The 26,125-nt window shown below is 39.6% G+C and overlaps 1 protein-coding gene across 2 annotated transcripts in view; it reads left to right on the top strand.

Moving 5' to 3' along the window:
- The window catches only part of LOC137283338 (mitochondrial Rho GTPase 1-like), a 34,143-nt gene extending 8,376 nt beyond the window's left edge, over positions 1-25,767 (top strand). Inside the window, exons 5-21 of one of the 2 annotated variants that reach the window (XM_067814793.1) lie at positions 638-691; positions 1,022-1,132; positions 2,550-2,600; positions 2,968-3,069; positions 6,647-6,688; positions 10,020-10,076; positions 10,431-10,539; positions 11,426-11,546; positions 11,866-11,950; positions 13,527-13,672; positions 14,227-14,321; positions 14,898-14,989; positions 15,461-15,583; positions 15,849-15,974; positions 16,187-16,383; positions 18,581-18,649; positions 21,947-25,767. In XM_067814793.1, the coding sequence (XP_067670894.1) occupies positions 638-691; positions 1,022-1,132; positions 2,550-2,600; positions 2,968-3,069; positions 6,647-6,688; positions 10,020-10,076; positions 10,431-10,539; positions 11,426-11,546; positions 11,866-11,950; positions 13,527-13,672; positions 14,227-14,321; positions 14,898-14,989; positions 15,461-15,583; positions 15,849-15,974; positions 16,187-16,383; positions 18,581-18,649; positions 21,947-22,064 (1,698 nt within the window). In that variant the 3' untranslated portion in view covers positions 22,065-25,767. The remainder of the gene's footprint in view (positions 1-637; positions 692-1,021; positions 1,133-2,549; positions 2,601-2,967; positions 3,070-6,646; positions 6,689-10,019; positions 10,077-10,430; positions 10,540-11,425; positions 11,547-11,865; positions 11,951-13,526; positions 13,673-14,226; positions 14,322-14,897; positions 14,990-15,460; positions 15,584-15,848; positions 15,975-16,186; positions 16,384-18,580; positions 18,650-21,946) is intronic. The other variant, XM_067814794.1, reaches the window with a different exon arrangement.
- Positions 25,768-26,125: the final 358 nt, after the last annotated feature.

The raw sequence follows: 26,125 nt of genomic DNA, 5'->3' as shown, positions 1-26,125 counted from the left end.
TGTATATGGTTTTGTTTGACAACAGTATATGAATCCATACTGAAACAACACATCAAGTACAATAAAAGAATTTGTTTTCCATGAAGAATCTTTCTTTCTTGTGACTAGCTATACTTCTAAAATGCCCATCAAACAGATCATCTTTCTGTACACACAATGAGCCCTCAGCGTATCAGCAAATGAACCAGATAATCGGAAGCCGTCATTACACTTGAGTGCACAGACCCACTATGACTGGGTTCGGTCTCCAGAGGGCTTCGTTTCAAGTGTAGTTAGCCCAAGTACAAAAAATCGCACTTTTGAATCGCGATTGTACTCGTATTATTTTGTTTATTTGTTTTCTAACAAGCGGCAATGTATATTAGATGTCATGAATAAGTGATAATTGTGTTTTAATTGTGTTTGATTTTTTGGTTGCATGTGACCTTTAAGTTGGTTAGAGAAGTGGTAATGGAGATGATGTTTCACAAATTGTCCTGTTCATGAGAATTTACTCAGTGTATGTCACCTTCTGATGATTTCCGAATAATTTCATAAGACTCGGGAAACAAATGGCCAGAACATATATACAGCAACGCTAATTATGTTGTGCTTCTTGTTTGTAATTTCACCCCGTGTGTGTTTGTTTTTGTTCCAGGCCAGTGTCATCTGTGTGGTGTATTCTGTCACAGACGAGGATTCCATTCAGAGGGTAGGTGCAGGTGGAATATCCTTTTATGTGAAAGTATGTCCAGATTTCCTAACACAATTTGTACAGTTTTAAGGAATATAACAGTGTTATTGACTGATGTCAGCTCTTCATCATATACACAGTTTGTTGTAGATGCAACAATTGGAATTTATGGAGGATGAAATCATAAAAAAATCATGAGAAATGAACGAATTTTTGTTTAAAGGCTTACACATATTAAAGGCAATGTAGTTCAGTTGTTCGTAAGAATTATCTCAAGTTTGCAAGTTATGTGTACATTACAATTCTCTAAAGACTGTTAAAATATGTATGTGTTCCCTTCCATTTTAGCTGACCATGTACTGGTTACCATTGCTTCGTGCAAGTTTAGGGGATGAGCACCGAACACCAGTCATTCTGGTGGGGAACAAAGTTGATCTAGCAGACTTCCCATCTCTAGAGGTAGGACATAGACCAAGAGTTACTTCCCTTATGTGAAACCTTGATCAAGTTGTGAATCTGGCTTAGATATGTTGATGGCTTAGTTGACAGTAACTCTACCATAGATAGGTTTGTTGTATTTTTCCAGTGCTCTAGATAAGCTTTTTTTAAGAAATTGGGTATTTATTCAAATAGCAAGTTAAAGAGGTGCAACCTGTTTTCATTTGATAATAGAGATGATACAAAATCGTCCAGGTTAAAGATGAATACCTTGTAATGATAGCTAATATTGAACACAGCTTCATCCACTCATGCTGTAAGAAATAATTTGTGCCTTTGTCTGTGTCTGTTTTGGTGCCACGAACACCTAAAGTTACAGGTTCATTTATGATATCACCATTAATTGAATCTGATTGTAAAACACACCAATTAATTCATCTAGCAGTCCTTAAATGAAATAGTTTTCTGTTTTTAGTGTAAAAAATCTAGATATTTTATTCTGAGTGTGTTTCGACAACGCTCTCACGACATTATCAATTGTTTACATTACACTTAGAAAGACAACAGCTATTTCATTGGTCACTATTTATAGATGGACTCACCAGTGAAGGGTTAACAAACCATGACTGGTTTTCTGTCTGTGTTGTGCATCTTAAATGCATTTTCAATCATTGTTCCCTGTCTCAACGCATAACAGGGGGAATATGTAATTGGGGGATGGCACAGACTTCAGTCAGTATGGGTGACTTTGATCTTATTTTCACTATGATCATGACACTTAGTCCCTTTTCGAACTTATGTTAATGGAATATGCCGTGAAACGTGTCCGCAATTTTGTCGACAGCCTGAGTATCATTTCATGCATTTTGTGTGTAAGTAAAAATTAGTGAATATTTTATAGATATTTCATTCTTCTTTTGCGGCGGGGGACAGTGCCATGTTAGTGGCAAACACTTGTTCAAGATTCTTTTAATCGTGAAGATTTGGAGATGAAAAAAATTAAGCTTTGTTTCGATTGGCTTGAATTGATTCAATATGCAACATGATTTGGATGTACTGAGTAAGTGGGCATTGTTATTTTGACATAGTGTAAATGTGAATATTGAAGGTTTTTTTATACGCTGGCATTTATTTTTCTTGCACATTTCAACTTTTCTACCGCATGTTATACACAAATTCACAGCTTAGCTGGAGCACTGTTTTTCACACAGTATCTTTGTATTAAAGTGCATTGAATGTTGCTTGGGAATTGTGTCTTTGTCATAGCTGAATCTTTTGATATTTGACTTTCTGTGATGGTTGAACTTTATTAGTAACCGTGGTTATTATTTATGATGAATCCAATTTTTTTTAAGCAATCAGTTGATTACTTTTTGTATTTCTGTTGTAAAAGTGTATGATGCAGTCCTCATGTTTAACTATACTTTCCTATTGTCAGACTATTCTTCCCATCATGAATGACTTTGCTGAAGTGGAAACATGCGTTGAAGTAAGTATCTGAACATATCTGTTTACGGAACATCTATGCTTATAGACGGCCCTGTCCAAATGCTTACATCAGTATGTTTCAATTTGTTTCTAGTTAGCTAGTTTGATTTTGACAAATGTAGCAACTGAAGGACAATACTGTGTCTACACAGATTCCTACCTGTCACATGCTGACATGTGAAAAACTTTACTTAATCATAGAGTGACATGTTTTCAACAAGTTTGGAGAGACAAACCCAAATTGTTTCTTAAATTATATGCTACCATTTTTTGGTTTCAACCACCCCCTCCCAGAAAATGCTGTGTACGGAAACTCAAAACAAACTATGTCTGCGTTTGAAAAGTGTTTCACTTTGACTTGTTGGCAGTGTTCAGCACGCACCCTGAAGAACATCAGTGAGGTGTTCTACTATGCCCAGAAGGCCGTCCTCCACCCCACAGCCCCTGTATACAACCCTGAAGAAAAGGAGGTAGGTGCTGGTTTACTGTCTTGGGTACAGGAGTAGTGTTTGAGTGTCAGCTAGCTGTTGTGTGTCATCATGACCCAACCGCATGGAGGGAAGCTCATGCTATCAACCACTGGTTTGTCAGATCCTAGTTGATGAACTGCTGTGATACAACAACTGCAACAACTGTTGGTCAGAAAGGCAAGAAACACACATGCTGCAAGTTATATCATTTTGGTTCTTAGTCTTTAATGTCTTAACAAATCACTATTTGAAATATCAGAAAATTAATTGATACCATGAGGTCTTTTAGGTCATCATTTTCTAGGGTTGAAAACTTATTAGATACAATATTTTCCCTTATCCTGACACATGCTTATTATGCTCATCTCCTCCCTGTATGCAACTTTAATGGAATACTGCAAATCCCTTGCAGTTCCCTTCTGACTGAAGCCGACATACACTCACCCATTGGAAGACCCCCTTTCCCACCAATATGGTCACATGACCAGCCATGATTGTCACTCTCTCATTCATCGCCTGACGAGGATGGTTGGAGGCACTTTGGGTCCTGATACATCATTAAGTTTTTGCTTATATTTCGGTCCTTTAAACTAAATTGTGTGGAATTCAGTTTTTGGATTGTATTTATTATCGTCATGATGTAAAAATAATTCTTGAGATATATAAATTTTAAGTTTGAGTTTTGGACGCGTTTTCTTCAACTTAGACTTCTTCCCAATGTAAGTTATATGTTATGTCCTTCATGCAAACTGTTTACTGTGAACTTATCTGAATTTATCTGATTCACAATTTGCATTAGGACAAACAATGTAGGCTCTCTTAAGTGGTGTCTAATAAATTTGTTGATTCTGCATCTAGTAACCGTATGTTGACGACGACTGACATCCATGATTTTATTGATCAGCCAGACGTACCATGGGGACATGGTCGAGATACCAGCAAGACTTCATCTAGATCACAGAAGAGGACGTCGTCGGAAGCGAGATCATCTCACCCTACAAAGTCTTCAACCACTAGATCAGTGCTGAAGCTACACTCAACGTCTTCTACAAAGTCCTTCATCGATGAGATCACCCCTGATGAACGTCACATGTACAATGTACAAGGTCCATTGAATGAAGAGGATGCATGGTATGCAGGTTCCTGTTCACGGAAATCATCGCTGTTGGCTGTATCATTTCGTCACAGTCTGGATGTAGCCCCTTCCATTGACTACAGCCACAAGTGTTCACCGTCTGTATCCCCCGTTCGTCGGAGACACTGTCAGTGTTCATCTTCTTCATTTGATGTGCAAAGGCATTCACAGAATGACAGTCATTCCAGGGATACACACAGACAGGAGGATCATGGTGTTTGCTGCATGAACATCATTCCCCATTTGCAAATGCATTTGTGGAAGGACAGAGAGGATTTGATGGACAAGGATGGATGACACTGATCTCCATCACGGGAAGAAGCATTCTTCTCCGACTCAGCTCTCACCTATAAGATGAGTAACTAGGACATCGACACGATGTTTCCTCCTTGCACTGATATCCACGATCCCAGAAAGTTTGTCAGCAGCCTTACAGGTGGTGACCAAGTACCATCAGCTACAAGCTTATCATTGAGACTCACAACAGGCCCTACAAAGTGGAGGATAAGCGACAGGTTCAACAGCATTCAACCACTCGGCTTACTTTCTTTGGACTCACCCACCTGTTCTAGGATTATCAATGAGGCTGTCATCTTCAGATCAGCAGCCCAGAGACTGAAGAAGATGGGGTGATCCTCTCTGTGCTCACCACTTAGAAGAAGGATCAACAATTCATTTGGGAGCATCTAGTGTCTGCGTCCCTGGAAGTGATTCTACTTGTATTGGGCTCCCTGGTCTGTATCTATGGTATTCAGCAGCAGAATTGAGGACGTCAATAAGTCTGTCACCCAGGAGTCAAGGGAAGTAATGATGATAAAGTTGATCAACACTTTGACAGTCCTCAAGCAGACACCACAGGTCAAGTTCCAGGGTCAAGGTCCAGCGAGCAAGAGACAAGAAGTACAACGCTCGCTGTGGCAAGAGCTCTTTTCATCACTCATGTGGAGGAAGCAAGCTCTCTCATGGAGCAGGACATCATGCCAGGGGCGTTGAAGGAGGTCAGCGCTGAAGATCAGCTTAGAGACGACTGGAGTCTTCCACCCCTAGATGTTCCTGTAGGACCTTCATGAGTGGGTGGATGTCTACAACACCACTGGAAGGATTGGTAACTTCTCAACGATGATTAACTCATGAGCATCCTACAAGACGGCTACAAGATCCCGCTACAGGCAGCACCACCACTCATAAGAGACACAGCGTCCTTCGTATAGGCCAGGAATCAATGAGACAAACTAGCCATATCATCACTGGTAGAAAAAGGTGCTGTCAAAGAACTACATCTGAACCAGGATTCTACTCCCCAATTTTTCTTGTATGCAGTACTACCAGTGGACAGTTCTCTATTTGGAATATCTTCGGCCCCATGGCTATTTGCTCAGGTCACCAAGCCCATCGTCACCTACCTACATCGGCAGTGGCATTCAAGCTCATCATGAGACAAGTCAACTCAGACTACAGTTATTTTTTGCCATCAGCCTCCTAACTCAACTCAGATGGCTTGTGAATCTACGAAAGAATTAGAGCCGCAACAAGATCTTCAATTCCTCGGGATTCGATTCCTCATTCTGTTGAATCATGTCGTCGTCCCAGAGGATCGGTGGGTCAAAATTCAAGCCAAGATAGCTCAAGCTCTACTCTCTCCATCACAGACAGTGGCAGTGTCTACTTGGTCTGCACACTTTGGTGCAGGATTTTACCAGATTTAGGGCGTCGGATCAGATAACTCTGCTGGACAACTTGAGACCATATCTACTGTGTCTGCACAGGAACTTATTTGCTAGTGCTGGTCTGCAATGGCCACCTGTACGAAGATATGTCACTAATAGGTTGGGGTGCTCACTTGGAAGTGGCTGCAGGAATCTGGATGAGCAAGAATGCCTTCTGCATATTAACCACCTGGAGATGAAAGCTGTAATCAACGCAGTACATCATTGGTCAACAGCATTGAGGAACAAACTACTGATTGTTCACAGTGACAAATCCACAGTAGTGTTCTGCATAAACAAGAAAGGATTGTCACGATGTCACACACTGCTACAGCTGACCTTTCAACTCTGTCGGATACTGTAAGCATAATAACCATGGATAAGGAAAAATAAGTTATTTCCTGAATACAATTGATATTTTATACTTATCCTGACTCATGGCATCAAGCCCTCCCAACCACCTCTCTCAGGCACCCTGAATTCACAGTAATTCTCATGTCGAGCTTTTGAGATTTCAGAGAGAGTGACAAGCAAAGCTGGTCATGTGAATGTATTGGCAGGAAAGGGAGACTGCCGGGGGATGAGTGTATTGTATGTCCGCTTCAGTTAGAAGGGAACTTCAAGAGATTTCAAGTGTTCCACTGTCTTCTCATGGAGGGAGGAGATAAGCATAATAAGCATCAGCATAGGTGTAAAATATCAATTTTATTCAGGAAATTACATTATCTATTTTCAGTTGACGCCTGGTTGCAGAAAGGCTTTAACAAGGATTTTCAGGGTAAGTGTGTTTTTGAGATTATGTTAGAAGTATTTAGCTGAATGTCAAGGTTATCTAACTCTGGTTGTCAGTAAGCTGTTTAGGTTCACTCTCTATTTTGTACTAGTAAATTACCAAGTAAAGTGAAATCTTTGACTTACCTTACCATAGGTCTTATGCATATTACCTCAAGCTCCGCTTAAAAGAGATCACACAGTTGTTGATTTGCCATTCTCTGGAATGATCTCCCCTCCCTCATGATCTCCCCTCCCACACAAATGCGATCAATCCAAACAATCCACTTTTATGAGTGCGACATGGACTTTCATTTTACTTTTGGACATGCCCATTTCTTCTGCAAGGGTGTTTTTCATATTTTCTATAGTTTTTTTTCACCCTATGGTTGCCAATGTTGCCGCCTCCTTGGAGGCAGACTTTGCTTTAGTTATTGCTAAACTGTACGATCACATAATAGACAACTGTGCTTGTGGTAAAAGGCTACTAATGGGATTGGATGGTCAGGCTCGCTGATTTGTTTGACACATGTCATCGGTTCCCAATTGTGCAGATCGATGCTCATGTTGTTGATCACTGGATTGTCTGGTCCAGACTCGATTATTTACAGACCGCCGCCATATGACTGGAATATCACTGAGTGCGGCGTAAAACTAAACACACTCACTCACTAACTCTATGATCAAGGCTCTTAAGTTGTGCTAGACTATAAGATCCATAGCTTGGACTTGTTGATAGTGGTGTGGTGCATGATAAATCCCTGATGCGCTTATCAGGTTCTCCCTAGTCTTCCTATCGTGTGCAGGACTCGAGGATGTCGGCTATTGATGCTGAACTTAAACAGATACCGAAGCCTATTTCAGTGTTGGCATCTGCTATTTCTCCTCTCTGTTGTTCCAATGGCAGGGGAATGTATTACACAATATACTGGCAAATGTTTGAGCAGCATTAACAACTACTGTGCGGCGTTCCAGTTTCCCTGACCCGTGTACTAACAGGAAGAATGTAAAACAAAATTGCTGAGAGCCTCCCTCTGCATGTAGAGCTTACAGACACAGAGGTGTCCTTGTCTACTTTTCTAAGTCTTGAGTTCTGCCTTTTGTGGAAAGTCACCTTCAAGGGGTAGAGGGAAATGACATAACGCCCATGGAGGGAATCCATACATAGTGCCTTCATCAGAGGATGCAGTCGTGACAGAACAATCAGCACCATCAGCAGGACTGTCTGGCGACAGGCAACCCCCCTACAACACCCAGCAGGGTTAGGGGGAAGCTTACTGAGGTCGCTGAAGGTATGAGCCACCACAAATGGGACCTCCAGCTTCCAGTCGTGCCAGTTCATCCTACTCCAGAGACTGGGGATCTTCTGACCCAACTGAACAATTCCTGGAAGATCCATTTGTCTGTTGGCAGACATTCAGACTGTTAGACAAACAGGCAATAGAGACAGTGCAAGATCCCCAGCAGTCCCCGGGGTCCTACTCACCCATCTTTCTGGTGCCCAAGAAAGAATAGGAAAAAATGCGCATGATTCACATCATGGCAGTTTTCAACAACCTATATCTGCTGGTGCCACCTCTCTACTGGATGGTGTCCCTGGAACAACTTTGAACCATGCTTGCATACAAGGCCTGGCTGGCCAGCTTCAAGCAAGCATGCCTACCTGCATGTGCCCATTTACCATCATCACAAGAAGTATCAGAGGTTCGTTTTCAACGGGTCACACTACCACTGGAAGGTGCTTCGCAAATCACTTCGCCAATCAACCATTTTCTACATCTCAGGGGCATCAACTTCGACCCTAATATAGACAACTGTCTCATGAACCAACTCAACCCTCAGTTGCTACGTTAATAGTTAGGCTTTTCCATCCGTCTCCTAGAGCAACTGCTGTGGATTATCAACATCGAGAAGTCTCATCCAGAGCTGTCTCAGGAACTAACATTCATAGGAGGGTTGCACTCCAACTGTCAGGATTCCCTTTGATCGGTGGAGGAAAATTATCAGCTTCACTAGTCGAGGTCTGTCCCAACTTCTTATGCTCAGAGAGTGGCAGTCTCTCTTGTTCTCTTAATTTCAGCCAAGGACATGACACTCAGGGGTCATTTTATCCTTCTGCCATTACAGAGATATCTCCTGCCTCACATTCAAGCAGACGACCTGCATGTGAGTTTTCTTCTGACTCTGCATCTCCACCCTTACCTCCGCTGGTGGGCTGTAGAGTTGAACATTGGCGTAGGAGTTTCTTTCACAGAGTTTGTCCGTGATCATGAAGATGCGTCCCTCCAGGTTTGGGGTGCACACCTCAACGACACACACCTCAGTGCAGTGGTCCGACACTGAGCTAGGTTGGCATATCAACATCTTGGAGCTACAAGCAGTCATTCAATGGTACGACACTGGACGTCTCTGCTGAGAAACACTTCGCGACTTATAAGTGTCCAATCAAACGCAAGATGGTTAAATAGATTTAACCAATCAAACAACGGCTGCTATTTAGGGATCGGAGGGACTTTAAAAATATTCAGATTACCGATACAGATCTCTCCACAAACAAAAATCTGCATATAACACAGTTATTTGACCAGCTGTATATACGGCTTGGGGGTTCTATTGACATGGTTACCATTTGGCAATATTTCCGCTAGATGGCATCCTTGAATATTGCCAAAATTACTATTTTCAGGGACTGTTTACCCACCGTTGTCATGGTTGTAACCTTCGCCATGTGCATCACCCGGAAGCGAGCGTACACTAAATAGCATTCGGAATCGTTCGGGTACGAACCTTTTCGAGGTAAAAAGTTCAAAAGGTATGTTTGAATGTCCACTTTCGCAATTTGGTAAGCTGTGTTCTGACTGGTCAATCACAAAGGTTACCATTCCAAATCCGGAAGCATAGGCAGTCAATTCCATGTCCTTAGGAAGATCTGGACACAGTTGGACCATTTGCAGAAAGCACTGATGGCCAAAGGTTTCTCCACTTGTGTAACTAAAGATATTGCTCACACTCATCATGTTTTCACAATATCCCTCTATGACAATAAGTGCATGTATTTTGAGAGATTTTATGCAGAGAAGTCCAAAGACCCGCTGAAAGCTTCTCCTCTGTTCATCACAGAGTTCCTTCTTTTCCTCAGGAAGTCACAGCATTTCAGAGGCACTGTAGGGACTTATTTGTCCACACTGTTTTGGCAGTCTAGTGCGATAGGCAGATAGTCTTGTAAGAGATCTCTTTTAAGTGGAGCTCGAGGTGATATGCATGAGACCTAATGTAAGGTAAGTATTTAAAGACCTAAAATAAATAGATTTTAATAATACTGCATCTCTTCATTTCAGATTTGTGATTTGGACAATGATAACATTCTGAATGATGAAGAAGTTAACGCCTTTCAGGTAGGAATGAACAGTATTCTTCATTGTCCATACAAACCAGGCAACATGTGGTTGCCGGAGTGAAAAGTAGATACATGTGCATGCATGTCTTTGTGAGTGCAACATACAAAATATGACATTAAAGTGTATTTTATCTCACCTACTACCTTAAAACTTGGGCAAAACTATTGCTATTTGTTTGTAGCGGTTATGTTATATTTGAGTTAATGATTATATTTGAAAAATGTATTCGTAACAAATTATGTGTCATATGTCATCAATGCAAGTATCACTGAAGAGCAAAGACTTCATATATATCCTCTCGTATATCTGGTTTAAATTGTAATTTAAATGTAAACGCTTTTTTTTTTCCAGCAAAAATGTTTCAATGCACCCTTACACCCACAAGCATTAGAGGATGTGAAGGCTATAGTGAGTCGGCACACCAGTGAGGGCATTTGTGATGATGGCATTTCACTCAAAGGTAACTAGCAACATGTTGGGTAAGTCTTTACTAACTAGGCTTGGATTAGTCATTGTCCTGAATATTGACAGATGTTATCCATGTACTTCATGGTTGAAACAAGTAGAGGTATAGTCGAGAAATAAAGATGATAATGAATGACTCCATAATCCTTTTTTGGTTTTTGTCATCAGTGGTAACTCATAAGCTCTATAGACATGTGACAATCCGACCCAGCTATGTTGTACATCCTCTGTACCTCTACAGTAAACATGTAGTATATGTTGTTTATATACTGCATATCTGTATAGATATAATATGGACCATTTTGCACATACAATATTGGACCTAGAATTTATGTTAAGTTAATGTTAATGTATGGCACTTATGACTATCTTAGCACTAAGAGAGCTTAAACAATCTAGGCCCTGGCGGTCGGTATATATCCATATTGACCACCCAGGTCAAAAATTTGTTGCCTAGCTACTACAGTGGTATGGAATGAATACATGTGAACGCTCGAAACTTTAGTAGTTAGAGTTTCGTTTAAGAGTTAGCTCCCTTGATAGAAAGGTTATGATAAGAGGGTTTCCCTTTTGCCACTCATATCAACCCTCTACTACCATGTCTTCAGTGCATTTCTTTTATTTCTTACCCATGAAAAATTAGGTTAGAATTGCTACACAGTAACCCATGCTTGTCGTAAGAGGCGACTAACGTGATTGGATGGTTATACTTGCTGATTTGGTGGACACATGTCATCATGTCATCATATCCCAATTGCAGAGATCGGTGCATATGCAGTTGATTACTGGACTGTCTGGTCCAGACTTGATTACTGACAGACCACCGCCATATAATTGAAATATTGCTGAGTTATTTTCCAACTGCTGTTTATCTTTTCCAGGGTTTTTGTTTCTACATACACTATTCATACAGAAGGGTAGACACGAAACAACGTGGACTGTGCTCCGCAAGTTTGGATATGATGACAACCTACAGTTGACTAAAGACTTTATTGCACCTAGGTAAGACCATGACCAAAACAGTAAATATCTAAACCACAAAACATAGGCAAACATACATCTCATAATAGAGATTTTATGTCTTTTAAGTGAACTTAATCTTCCACAACGTTAATGTTAGTTTACATTGAAACCTTATCAATTTGGAAAAATCTGCTTACGACACTTTTTCTTGGGTACATTCCTCCAAATGCATGATTTCTTAGTTATGCTTGATTGGAACGATACTGATCTGTTTCGATTTGTTTTACTGTACTCTTTCAACCCATATTGAATACTGAATGAGAATGAGACTATTTACAAACTGTTTTTTCTTATCCAGGTTACAAGTGGGTCCAGGGAGCACAACAGAGCTGACCCACCAAGGGTATTCCTTCCTGACTAACCTCTTTGACAAGTATGATGAGGTGAGCCATCACATACACGATCATGTGCCTTGCTTAGTGTTTTGCAACATTCTTAGGCTAAGATCAGTCATTTTGAAGTTGAAGGCTTTATGTGAATCATGACCCTTTCCCACTTGTGCCTCCTGTAGCATTTTACCAGCTTATCCCAGTGAGATGAAATTTGTAGGATGAAATTCGTTTGTACTTTTGAACTACACCATTGGCTTTGCAGAGCAGAGTTGACCCCCAGGTTGCCAAACTTGTCAGATGACGTGTTGTTAGTGTGTGGCTTTGATGACTGTGTGAAGAAGTCATGGTTGTGTGGTTTGTGTTCATGCTGTGACTGGTCAGTCAGAACTAACCGGATTATTTACTGTCGAGTTCACATGCCATTGAGACTCAAAACTGTTTTAAATGATCCATGTGTGGAATATTTAAACAGTCTGAAGTGTCCTTCTCATCAGTGGGCTTGCCTCATCCTATCGAAGGGTTCAGTTCTTCCTGGCAGAATGTGTGAAGTTTCTGTGAGGTGTATTCATGACCATATACACAACTCTCCCGGCATGTCATCCTCAATAATCTCCAGGGTATACGTTACAATGAATCTCCACTACACCCTGGATGCATCTGTGGCCTGATGATTTTACTTCCTCCCTTGGATGACCTTTTATCCGATCAGGAGTGTATGCTGGGAAGTTGAGAGTACCAATCACAACTCACTTTGCTACTTAAATTATCAAACTGACTAAACTTGGCAACACAACTCATGTAGAGGTTCTCAGAAAGATGTAGCAGGAGTTCTTCCAAATATTTTTTTAAAGCTTTGTCTGTGTGATTTCTGCTAAATCTGAATCACATTTCGGACAAATCTTCACAGCAGCATCTGCTGTCTTTGTGGACTCTGTCAAGCTCTATTGTAAAGGCAGCTTAGCTAATTCACTACTGTCAAAATGCTCTCTGTCTACATCATCACAAAGTTTCAATCCTGACAGAAATGCACTTACTTGTCATTTACATCTGTAAAAATCAGCTTTCAGTCTACTCAGGATACCAGCATTGTTTTTCAGTCCCAATGAACAAATTGTTACGAATATGAATCCATAAAAACTGGCACATGAAAGATGACCTTTCATGCAGCTAGGTACAAATGATGTTACAACACAATTTGCAGTTACTCCCGTGATTATTGAGAAAAGGGAAGTGTCGATCAGTATCTTGTTAATTAGTGAGTGGTACATGTCATTTACATAGAGAGATAAATAGTGGGCAGTTTTACTACAAACAATCCTTAAGAGTTTACATGTTGTTGATTCGAAGGTATTAATAAAAAACATGAATGTGCATTCAGACACTTCCTTGTTCCTTATACAAGCATGTAGTTAATGCTAAGTGACTGTAAGGAAGGGAACCTCTGATGTGTGCCAACGCCATAAGCAAACTGCCTATACTGGCACTCTGTCAAAACTGGGATTTTTACTTGGTCCTGAGTGATGCTGGTATAGACAGAGTACACTATATATCCAGGAGATTATTGAACATTGAATCAGAATTGGTTGATAATTTGATGAGTTTATCATTCCCATCCCCACTGCTGCAGGACTGTGATGGCTGCCTGAACCCCACAGAACTGCAGAATCTGTTCAGCACCTGCCCCATCATGCCCTGGGGTCCGGATGTGAACAATACTGTGTGTACCAACAGCGAGGGTTGGATCACCCTGCAGGGCTACCTTGCACAGTGGACGTGAGTCACAACTATATCTACCATAGTTTATATTTGAAGACACTGATGGAACTTGAAGATTGTGTTTAGCATTATCATAAGGTTTTTGTACAGCCTTCATCATGTCTGTCATGGTATTTGGTGGCACATGGGTCTGTGTACCGCAATCAGATCTACTGTAAGGCAGTGTTAAGTATTGCTGGTTTGGAGACTAATTTAATGTCTGACCATACTGGCCACTTGACCCATGAGAATTTCTATACTGAATAGCAAAAGAAACACAATTTTCGACAAAAATGAAATTTCATAAGAGTAAGCATTTATGTTTATGTCGTCTATTTAAAAAAATTGACAAATAGTCAGAGTTGTGTTTCTTTTGCTGCTCAGTATGTTTTTTCCACACTGAGGCACCTGTTGCCTGTGGTGGCTACTTGAGAAAAGATACTTTTTTAACATCATGCGTCTGTTCACCTAGTAGTACATGGATAACCAGTGGGTAGAGGGGGTTATGTGACAGCTACCCTCACAATAGACTTTTCATACCAACTTGACTGTATCTGATATATGTATTTCAGATTAACAACATTATTAGATGTTCCAAGGACTCTAGAATACCTTGGACACCTGGGCTACCATTACCACCATGAAACTCAGCTGTCAGCCATACAAGGTAATTAACTAACCAGGGTATGAAATTCCCAACCATTTCAGCCAGACCACAAGCTGGTTAGACCACTTGCCAGCCCTGACCAAAACTTACCTGCCCACAAAATATCTTCATATACATGTCTGAATTTTAATCACACAAGTGAATTTGAGAATCTGGCAGTCCGTCACGGTCATTTATGTCGACTTGAATTTTCAAATGCTGAACTACTTTACTTCATGTGAAGGTTCCAGGTTAGAATTGATCCTCAGAAATCAGTTGTTTGTGGGTTGGAATGGAATTGACTGAACATTTTCATGACTTAGTTAATAAGAAGCATTCATATCCTAACAGTCTGGATCTCTGCTCCCAGTATGAATCACAGGTTATTTTAAGGCAACTGTCATGCAGCTGATGCACACCCATAATCAGGATGAAATTTGACTGAATGCCTCACACTGTGCTTTGATTGATTGGTAGCTCATGCATTCCATAGTGCTTTGTCTGTTGCAGGTTTGTTTATTTATAGTGAGATAAGGTAGATTTGTGATAGCATAAAACACCACTCACTCGTCATTGTCATTCTTCTCATCTTTTCAGTGACACGAGACAAGAAAATTGACTTAGAAAAAAGACAAACAACAAGAAATGTATTTCGATGTCATGTATTGGGTTCAAAGAATGTCGGAAAGGTAGGCACTTTCAGTCTTTTATAGCAAACAGCAGTGGATTACAAAATGATAATGTTTAGCAAGTATGCCTATGTTTTACACATATTGTGCTTCCAGTATGCATCAATGTATTAGATGGATGCAGCAAAAATATTATTCATTGTTTCATTTCTTGGCAGTGAATATTACGGTCATGTAATTAAAGGAGATATAAAAACTTAAAGAACTGTACAATTTTCAATTTCATTACTTTATGACCATCATTTTTCTTGTAAAGACCCTATAAGTTAATAATGACAGGGTCCCCTAGTTTTGGAGGTTAAGGTAAAACACTGTATACTCTGATGGACCTCACATTTTTCAGTCCCAACATGAGTACAATAATTAGTAAGATCTGCCCACAGATAAGTGTCAGGTGAATGGTTTTAATCATTCGTCAGCTACAAGGCCACTAACAGTATTAGCTTGACCTTATGTACGTTATTTTTGTAGACGTCATTACTGCAAGGGCTGTTGAGTCGGAACCTGAGGTATGTGGCCACTCTGAACAAACACTTGCTGTCCAGCTTTACCATGAACACTGTGCAGGTGTATGGCCAGGAGAAGTATCTCATGGTGAGCAACCTCTCTTACACTGTCTCCTATTTCTCTGTGACATATACTGCTGACCACAAGCCAGCTGCTTGGTAGATTTTAATTTATCCTGTCCTAAACTGAGTGGCAGGCAGCGTTTGTCCATGGTCTTATCATTCTTAGGGAAATGAATGAAAGTGCGAGTGTTCCAGATTTTCACCCTCAGAACCAAGCATGCAAAGAAACCTGGAAAAGAAATGTAGAGCATCTCGAATGTAGACATCTGATGTGCACTTTGCTTTTGCAGCTCCATGAAGTAGATGTTGCCATGTGCGAGATGTTGACGCCAACAGAGCTAGACTGTGATGTGGCATGTCTGGTGTATGATGTCACCAATCCACGGTCGTTTGAATTCTGTGCTAGAATGTACTTGGTAAGACACAGGTTGTTTATAGCTTTGACTTGCACTGTTTGTGACCCCAGACAGTTCAACATAGCACTTGTCAGTGCTCACCTGTTTTGTTTGTAAAAAGTATCACAAATATGACAAAAATGACACAAGTCATCTTTACTATCAAAAGGTGTACTTAAATGATTAGATGGCCTCCTTTTCCCTCAGCTTGAGTTGTTATGACTCTCTTCCAGAAACATTTCATCGACAGTAAGATCCCCACCCTCATAGTTGCCTGTAAGGCTGAGCACCCTGAGGTTCGCCAGGACTATGAGTTCACTCCGGCACAGTTCTGTAGTCGCTACAAGCTGCCTCCTCCTCAATACTTCACCTGCATTGATAAAGTCAATTGGGATGTTTACGTCAAACTTGCCACCATGGCTGCATATCCGTAAGTCAATTACCTCTCTGAACATTTCAATTATGATGATTGTTGTTCTTCAGGTATCTCATCCTTGTTCTTCTAGGAGTCACTCATGTCACCAGCATGTTCCTGTTGGTCAAACTTTATCACGTCCTCACTTGCTTCCATGCTTTCTTCTGTTGGTTAACTCTACTGTTTACAACCTAGAGGACAGCCTGTTAGATGAACACATCCTTATTGTTAAACTTGTGCAATAATGTAGAACATCCAGGTGTCAGTCCTAACCGTTCTTGGCATGGTTATTCAAAGCTCAGTTATCTTTTAACCACTGGTTAAATCCAAACCACCACTAAATAGCTGACCGGGTTGTTTACATGGCCAAGATGACATTGGTCATTCAACCGAATGCCACATTCATGGTGCCGTTAAGAACCACGGACAAGAGAAAGTTTATAGGGCTTACAGTTTAAATGTTCTACGCTATTCAGATAGTGAGACATCCATATTCTAATAGTTCCATACAAAAAAACTATTTTTTTAAACTTTTCATTTCTTACTTATAAAAAAAAAGTAGCTACATAATCATAAAGAAAGAACATTATTATCATAAAAAAATATCCAAGTTTTCATTTGTGTTAAATTGATGCCAGACAGATGCGCCTGTTGTTCACAATAAGATATGCAGTTAAAATGCATAATTGTTGATACATTCAGGACACAGTTAAGTGGAAAAATTTTATGTTTTGTCAAAAGAGTGTCAACTTCTGACATAGAAGCCGAGACCTATACAATTAATTGAAATTACGAACAAGCAAACCATTGTGCCAAAAAAAGTGCACAAAACATGCTATGACGTCAACAGAAATGTAGTCTTATTTTCAGTAATTGTATTAGATTTGAAGATGTGTCAATTACTCTGAATGATGACGCAAAATTAGTCAAAATACATCTGCAGAAACAGGAGAATATGGGAACATAAGACTTAACTTTTATCTCGGGTAGGGCCATCCAAATCGCCATTACTTACTTCTCATGTAGCACATTGTCTTCTTTTCTTATAAATTGTGAAACTACCAAAACGTCCATAATATGACTATTCCTATCAAGACACTTTTCCATGAGCGTAATCCTTCTCTGAAAAATTCCTTCACTTTTTCTTTCTTGGTTTTAGGTCTTCAGGCTGTGATTTCTTGTTTGGTGCCTCCATTGTTGACATTAAACAAAGTAAACAAACTGTTGCATTATGGGATCGATAGAACTTTAACCTCCTGTTTAACAAAAATGTTAAAGATAAGAATGTTGTTAGCATTAAACATGGACTGCTCTTTTAACATTCGGTTAGCTAACAGTGGGCTGAGGATTTAACACTTGGTTAGGGTTAAATGAGTGTTAAAATAGCCTGAGTTTTGAACAACCAGGCCCTGATAGTTGTGCTTCATGTGTTTCCAATACTGAAGTTAATAATGCAGGCATAGAATTTCTTCTTTGTTTCACTCTTCCATTAATCATTTTTTAATTAATGTGGTTTTGTCTTGGTATTTTGCGTGGTGAAACATTTCTCTTTCATGAGACACTTTGTTATTATCATTTCATTAATATTAACATTTATATTTCAGCAGAGGCACATATTGTGTTGTACATATAGCCATGATTCTGATCCCTTGAATGATACAGGTCACTGAGATCGTCACTCTTTTACTTTCTAGGGTATGGGGAAGTGTTAATAGCTAAAGCTAGAACCCAGTCACTGTGGGAAAAATATGACTTAAACCATACCTTGCCTTTTATCATTACTAAGGTGGGCTAGGGTAGTAAGATGGTTGAAGGGTTTGCTCATACTACTAAGTCCCTGGGTTAGATCCTCTACATAGATACAGTGGTTTACCTTGTTCCTGGTGTCACCTAACATGGTGGTGCTGAAAAAACACAATATACCAACTCATTCTCTCACTTTGTCACTGTAAGGAAGAGATTTATAAATATAACCAATCCTGTTCATACCCACTGAACCCATGAACCAGCTTCATTGATTCTGTATCATATTTCATGTGCTCATGTTTAGCTGCATGAGAAGCCATTCATTACATAGCTGTGTAGGCTTAATACCACATCTGTCCCAGATGTAGTTTCTCATACTCTGCTGTGGTGTCATGTGCTTGTGTACATGATGTTTCATCTCCTCTCTCTCTCCATAGTTTAGTATGGTCCTGGTTGTGTTTTTCAGCAATCTGAAACGTCTAGTACACATGCTGTTGGTCCATCAGAAGTCTCTGTGGCTGGAGGAGAAGTTCAGGTTCTTCCCCTTTCCCACCTTCTTATAACATGTCACCTCTTTAACATAGACCGACTTCATGGACATGCTATCTCCTTACAATAATCTGTTGTATTCCCCCATGCAGCACTATCAAAACATAGTATATGACATACTAAACATGCTTAAGCTTTCATATTAACATTAGTATTTAACTATAATAGTTTACCTTTAGAAATATGATACTGAACTGCCCTTTGAATCCTCTTTGGAGCATTACAAAAGTTCACCATGTATATGAGAGCATCTCCATGAGTGTCCCTATACTCTCAGTCTAATAGCATGGGGTTTTTAGTAGCATTTGTTTTCAGTCTGTGGTGTACATATTTGTTTCATTTTATTTCTTTATTTCATTTGTAGGCTTTGTACTTATAGTGGGTGTTTTTGTTGATGTTTTTGTACTCTTGTTTCAGGGCTGTGTAATTAGACAGCTACAAAAGAAATGTTCAGACTCTTGGCAGTTGCACAATGTTGGATGTAATGCATAAATCATGCTTCTGTCATTCTGAGACAGTAGATAATCAGTGATTGTACAAGTGTGTGTGTCACAACTCTACTATTATTTTTAATTTTGTTTTGCTGCTATGGTGCTATGCAATGTGGGTCCTGACGGGCCACTGCACATACTTGTTTACACTGTCAGACTGGGATTTGAACACGAGATAGAGATGGACCCTTTTATAACATCAAATAGCCAAGTGGTTAATGTGTTTGCTTGTTACACCAAGGACCCTGATTCAATTCCGCACATGGGTGCCATTTGTGGAGCCAATTTATGGTGTTCTCTGCCATGATATTGCTAAAAATAATCTCATAAAACCATACTTGCTCACTCATGGAAGAGGTTTTTGAACTATCTTACCTACATTTAAACTGACAGATGTTGTGACAAATTGCAGTCCACTATGAGGCCAGCATATGTAGAGAGACATTATGCTTGTGTTCTGAATGTACTGGTAGATGTTCGTACAGTGTCAGCTTATCCAGGAGTATTCAGAGAGTCTGTAGTAACGTAACTCTGTGCACCTTCTGAACTAATCCAAGGCCAGGTTCCATGATGCTATGACAGTGGGAAATGTGTAGACAATCTTGATATCACTTCCACCACATGGGTCTTTGTGGAACACGGCCCAGGAATACAATATTCTGTTGTTGCACATTCCTCTGTAGATGCAAATTGTGGCTATTTACTGCTCTGCTACTACTGTCTTACATGCATTGGTCGCCCAAACTTTGTAGGATTCATGCCATTATGACGTTCTGCTAAAGACTGATGCTGATTTTGCTTCGGCTTTTGCATGGTCTGTCAGGTGCAAATTACAGAATATGTTTGGGCAAAGTATGTTTGAAAAAAAAAACCAGCCATTTTTGACACATTTTATCAAAACTTAAGTATTTGATGTCTGGAATCAAAAACTTGCAAACATAGGAAAGAAGAAATAAGGTTAGTGGCCTGTTGTTTAAACATGTTTCAAATTTGTTTTCTACAGTGTTAAAGATTTTACATTTTCAGTTAGCCAAAATCATCCTTATGCAACATGCTCTCTTCTGAAAGAAATATTTACTCTGTTCAGGACTTCAATTAACAGTGGGGTATCAGCTTGTCTGTGATATTCTGGAATTTCCACCGAGATGAAGCTTGTTGCAGAATCATCATCAGATACTGGTAGAACATTATGGAGGGGTGTATCATAGCTATCAGTGGATGTCAAAATGCAGAACAGCACATAGCTACCATTTCATAGCTAACTTACGTACATACTATTAACATTATGCATGCAACTATACTGGTTAACCCTTACTGTTCTCTCTGGATATGATGTTGCAACTATACTGGTTAACCCTTACTGTTCTCTGTGGATTTGATGTTGCCATGTGCAAGCATTTTGTTGGTGTTTCTTTTCTTTCATCCTTTCTGCACTGATGGAAGTTACAGTCACCAGTAATAAGTGTCATTTGAATAGATAAGCATCCTTTTCGTTGATCTGATAATGGTTTTATGTAAAAGAGATGTTGATTTATTTGTTAAAATACTGAAAACACTTCAAGGCATTATGAGGAAAGATTTCAGCTGCTTGTTGGATCTGCTATCAGTCATGTTAAGTTCCTCATCATGTCTGAAAGAAGACACAGTCGGACTGCACTAATTCAAACATTTTACTAGCAAACACCAAATATTCTTGAGTGGACAAACAAACTTGCAGTCATGATGTTTCAGATAGTTCAAGTCACAGGAGTGGTGAATTTGTGAAGCTTGAAATTATAATGTTAAGTTACGTTACTTGGTGAAAAGCCGTTAGGAATTACCCACTGAGAAACTGACAGTGGAATCTGTCTAAACCAGCATCTGTCCAGTTTGGCAAGTTGTTAACACCGGCATAAAATCTCAGTCTCGTCTACAACTTGTTCATTTATCATCAGCTCTACAATCCGGCACATTGTCTTAACTGGATTATTTCTTCAGTCCAGATGAGTGCCAGTTTAGACAGCTTCAACTGTATTTTGTTTATGAATTCAAAGATGATGGCACATTTATCTTTCATGTGTGTATATGCCAATATTTTTGGACACGGTCTGTAAAGTCCATGAATGGAAGACCTTTCCCATGTATGGAAACTCTGAGCTTGAAGACACACCCATATGTTACCAGTGTCTCTACTGAGAAATGATCTATCAGTTGGTATTAGACCAGAAACTCCAACGTACTTTTAGCTTCTTAGTAAGATGAAGATATACTGTTATAGTAATGGTATCAATCAGATTTTAGATGCAAATTGTTTTACTTGTCATGCCTCAGTTCTTTGCACTTAAAGTGTATGTAGTTCCACCCCAGTCAAAATGTTGTAGGTTTCATTCCTTTCACATTAGGATGCTGTTTCCTCTGCTTGAATATAGCTGTTCTCATTTCAGCAGTTGCCTGCATTTTGTTAATGGTATTCTGCAGAATGACTTGCATTTGGTTGATGTTTTTATTTATTTTTATTTTTTTTCAGTTGAGATAAATTTCCTTTCTTGCTTTAAGCCACCACGTTTTGTAGTGTTAATTTATAAAAAAATAAAGCTATTAATACAGAAAAAATATGTTTAGATATAAATGTCTTCAGGGTATAAAAAAAATTTTTTTTGTCTGTTTATTAAGATCTGTTAGTTTTAACTGCTTTTCACATCTCTGTCTGACCACTGATAAATACAAAGAGAGATTTTCATTCAGATACTCTAGAGTGTCATGCTTATTTTAATACCTTCAGCCATGTCTAACCATCTGTCCTCTGTTTGCAGGCATCTGAAGGGCTTGTACACTGACGAGAACAAGGTGTACATCAGACTAGGGATTGGCCTTGTTGCGCTCACTGGTATGGGGTTTGCCATGTATAAAATACTCAGAGCATTAAGATGAGGACTCATGTTACTAGAATTTTAGCACAAATATACCTTGTGATGAAGAGAAAATGGACTCTTGTTGAAGTGAAGACCTGCCGTATCAAGGATTACCTGCACAACCCTTTCAAGTTTTTTGTCTAGATTCCAAGCTTTTATTCTCAGTACAGACTCTGCTGGTGACTTTTCAGGATATATTTCATGTCATGTCAGGCATTGATCATCTGATGCGGAAGAGGCTGGGACAATCTCTGTGTTAACCTTAAGGGATGCCACTCTGTGTTAGTTTATAACAGGACATGGTCTGTTTCTGGAATCAGTGTTATGAGAGGTTGCACCAGGATTGACACCACTGTCATGATGAGGGTAAACAGGTTTGTATGTAACCTGCTGACAGTGATGTCATAGGGCCCCGACCTACATCAGTCAAGTTGAGGAAAGCAGCAGAGACAATTCACATGCCATCTGTGGAGGTCTTGTCTCACCCCATCTAAATGTAACCCAGTGGCTATCGTTTTGTTTAACCTACACCTACCCCAGGATTCTTTCCCCAGGTTATTGTGATCTCAGAATACCAGCCGTCGGTTTTAATGTATCAGTTTGATTGGCTACGCTTTCCGGGGAATACATGTTCTGTGTTTTGTCAATATTTGATTGGTCTGTAAAATGTTAAGCAATGAGAAGGTATTTTGCGATCACAAGACCTACAAAACTGGAGATTGGCTTTGGTTAGCTCAAATGCCAGTTCTGGAACTAGAAGATGATCATGACCCTGGGTTTAAAATCGTCAGCAACCTGTGCCTTTGGTAAGCTGCAGTATACCAAACCTCATCAGTTACGAACAGTACTCACCACACAAGGCTTTTGTATGTTCTGTTAGCGTGTTTGCTTTCCTGTTCTGCAACAACAGCTTTACAAACTTCCTGAACAACCTTTCACACTGCTTGTTGAATTTACATACATACTTTAAGTGTAGTTTAAAATATTTAGCAATTAATGTTGATTTATGTGCTTGGTACATGAATGCATTTATATTTTGTGTGTTTTATACATGCTTGTATAAGTGACTTTGAGCAATAGTTAGCTGCAGGCAAGCTTCTGCAAGGCTGTACATATCCAGAGGGGTGGGTGATGGAGAGTGTTCTACCCTGATTAAGCTCCATGTGTCAACAAGGTCACTGCCACCAAAGACTGCACCATGTAAATCAGCTTATCCCCTGTTTAACGTTCCTAGAAAGCCACTATAGCCAGGTATTCTCAGGGAGTGACTGATTTTAGGGGAGGGTAACAGATTAGAAGGAGAAAATGTTCCCAAATATTCTAGTTCCCCCATCCCCAAGATAACAATGTTTATCCACTTGACAATTGTTTTGGACTGCCCCAACCAGAAAATGTTAGCACCTTAGTTTAGGGGAAAATTGTCGTAATTGGTCCTAAATCTAGACTCATCCCACAGAAAAACAAGTTTTCAAATCAGTTTCATACAGTGAATCCATGGTTTGATATGTGAAAGTATGATTTGAGATATTAATGATTTTAAAATGCAGGATTGTTGTGTTATAAGGTACACTTGCAGTATAAAACACAATTGATGTGGTTCATGTGACAGACAAACTGAACTGGTTTTTTGTCTTGTGTACTAACATATATTGCCATGTTAGTTATATCTGTGTATGTAGAAAGGTACTGGAGTGTCTAGAAAGGTTTACATGCCAATAGTAACTTTAAAGACAATCCCAACAACAACCTGCGTTGTTTTGCTGTTAGTCCTTTGCATCAAAAACATATCCTGTGAACAAGAGTAGGTCTGTTGCAATAGTTCCCATGAAATATTTACTCTCAGATATTTCGCAGTCATTCTGATGCAGAATGCATAGTTCAGAGGGTGTAGTTTCGAGGTAGAGTAACTCCTGTATCATGGGTCCATGGTAATCTGGGTAGTTCAGTCAGTAAACATGGGCATTTTACTGTCATTTGCTGGCATTTTGAAAGGTTCAGCTGTTCTTATACCTGCCCATCGTGATAAACTAGCTGAGCGCGTCAAGGAAATAGTCAGCCACTGAATCATTTCATCAAGTCATTCTGTTTCATATGTCATTTCATATGTTCATTGTCCTTCCCTATCAGTATAAGGATGGCAGATTGAAATCCTCTGATGGGTGTAACCTATGTCATGTCTGGAATTATACTTTCTTAGTAATACTTCAGTGACATTTTTCATTTACTTGTTAATTTTGAAAGTGAGACTATAAGGAGTAATATGTAGAACTATCTACTTTACTCATTAGAAGAAATGTAGACGACTGACTAGGTCATTTTTGTAGGTAACTTTTACCCTGTAATGTTACTTTTCATGTACAGTTGTGTAGATACTTCTGTTGTGGTGTTGTGTACTCAGTTTTCTTTACACAAAGTGCAATGCTTTATTTAATCTTGTGATGGAGAAGGCTCTGTCTTTTTTGTCAGACTAGTCTCCTGTTTCTGTTTATACACTTACTTCAAAAGTATTTGTGAGCTGATGTGTGTGGCAGACCAAGGGTGCAGCATTTACAAGGTAGCAAACCAAACTTGAACTAAATAGTGTTGTTAAGGAAGGATGTTAGCTGTTGGAAATAGGAGCCCCACTGGTTTGAGGTTTGGCTGTGCATACCGCTAGTGATCCATTTACTATACTGTGCACATCCAAGAGGTTTTCATACTTCTCAGTGATCTTGTTGGTTTCACTTAACAGGGCAACATGTGGCAAGTCCATCACTGCTGCATTGTTCATCTTATGATAATGGTATGATAATAATATGGTAATGGCTGTTCCACCAAGGGTTTTTAATAGTTATCCAAAATATAGTCATGCATTTCAGATTAGCCGCAACGAAACATAAGGATTTTCTTGATTGTGGATGTTATACGATGCCTTTGAATGACATCCAGCTTGTGAGATGGTATGGATATCCTGTTCAAACAGAAAAAGGGAAAAAACAGTAAGTTCATGTGAACTGCTTAACCTGCCTGCCTATACATGGGGCAGATACCTCGAAGACATGACAGATGGAGTGAAATGGTTTGCCACAGTATTGGCAGAACCACAGTGTTTGGTATACCTTAATACAATCTAAAAATTCAGTTGTTTTGGTTCTTTGTATATTTATTTTATTAACCTTTTTCATTTTTTTCTGAAATGTCTAGAAGTGGAATCATTTGTCAGATTCTATGCATTTCTTGGACAGATGCTATTTTCTCGAAAGTAAGTTCACGTGTAAGTAACTAGATGCCTTGTATCGCAGTACGTACCACACCATGGTAAGTTGGTACCGTTTCACTCAAGATAAAAGCCTGGTTCAAATCCAAGATTCACCCGGATTACAATTGTTGGTTTGTTAGTACCACACTTATGCTTGTTGGTTTCACCATGGCCAACGACCTGATCAGTTTGGGCATTCCCACTCCCACTTTCAGTCGATATGCTGTGTTACAAGTGAAGTTCTTTTCAAAGATGTGATGTAGTTAATTCATCGACACTGAGGTAAAACATTTGGCTCTCCTGCTGAGGACCTATCTTGACTGTGTTGAACAGATACTCCTGTCCTTGAATGGTGTACATACCAAGGTCTTGTACCAGCTGCTACTGTGTGAGAGATGTGTTGTGACAAATGCATTGTAATGTAGATTTTATTCCAGAAATGCAAGAAAATCTTGAAAGAGTGCATTAAATATCATGACAACTATCTCTGTTATTGTTGTTTTGTTAATAATCGTTTGCCTTAATCTGAAACAAGTGGCACTGCTTTCTTTCTCACGAGATGTTATTGTTTGAGAGATATTAGGTAGTAGTTCTACTAGTGCTATGTTCAAACATCCTCATCAAGATATGACAGAAATACTGCAGATGGGACTTTAAATATGAACTCAATCACACACTCAAACATCCTATGCAGTGGCACAGGTACTTCTTGCAAGCATGTAATACTTCATGCAGAATTTGATCACATGCAAGGTGCTTCATTGTGCTGTCTTGGGGTGGTTCCCCACTATCACAAGGTAACACAGCATGATGGAGGTGACTGAAGTAAAGCAGCTTAGTTC

The sequence above is a fragment of the Haliotis asinina genome, chromosome 5 (assembly GCF_037392515.1).
Source record: "Haliotis asinina isolate JCU_RB_2024 chromosome 5, JCU_Hal_asi_v2, whole genome shotgun sequence".
In the NCBI taxonomy this organism is placed as follows: Eukaryota; Metazoa; Mollusca; class Gastropoda; order Lepetellida; family Haliotidae; genus Haliotis; species Haliotis asinina.
This window is presented reverse-complemented; position numbering and strand designations above follow the sequence as displayed.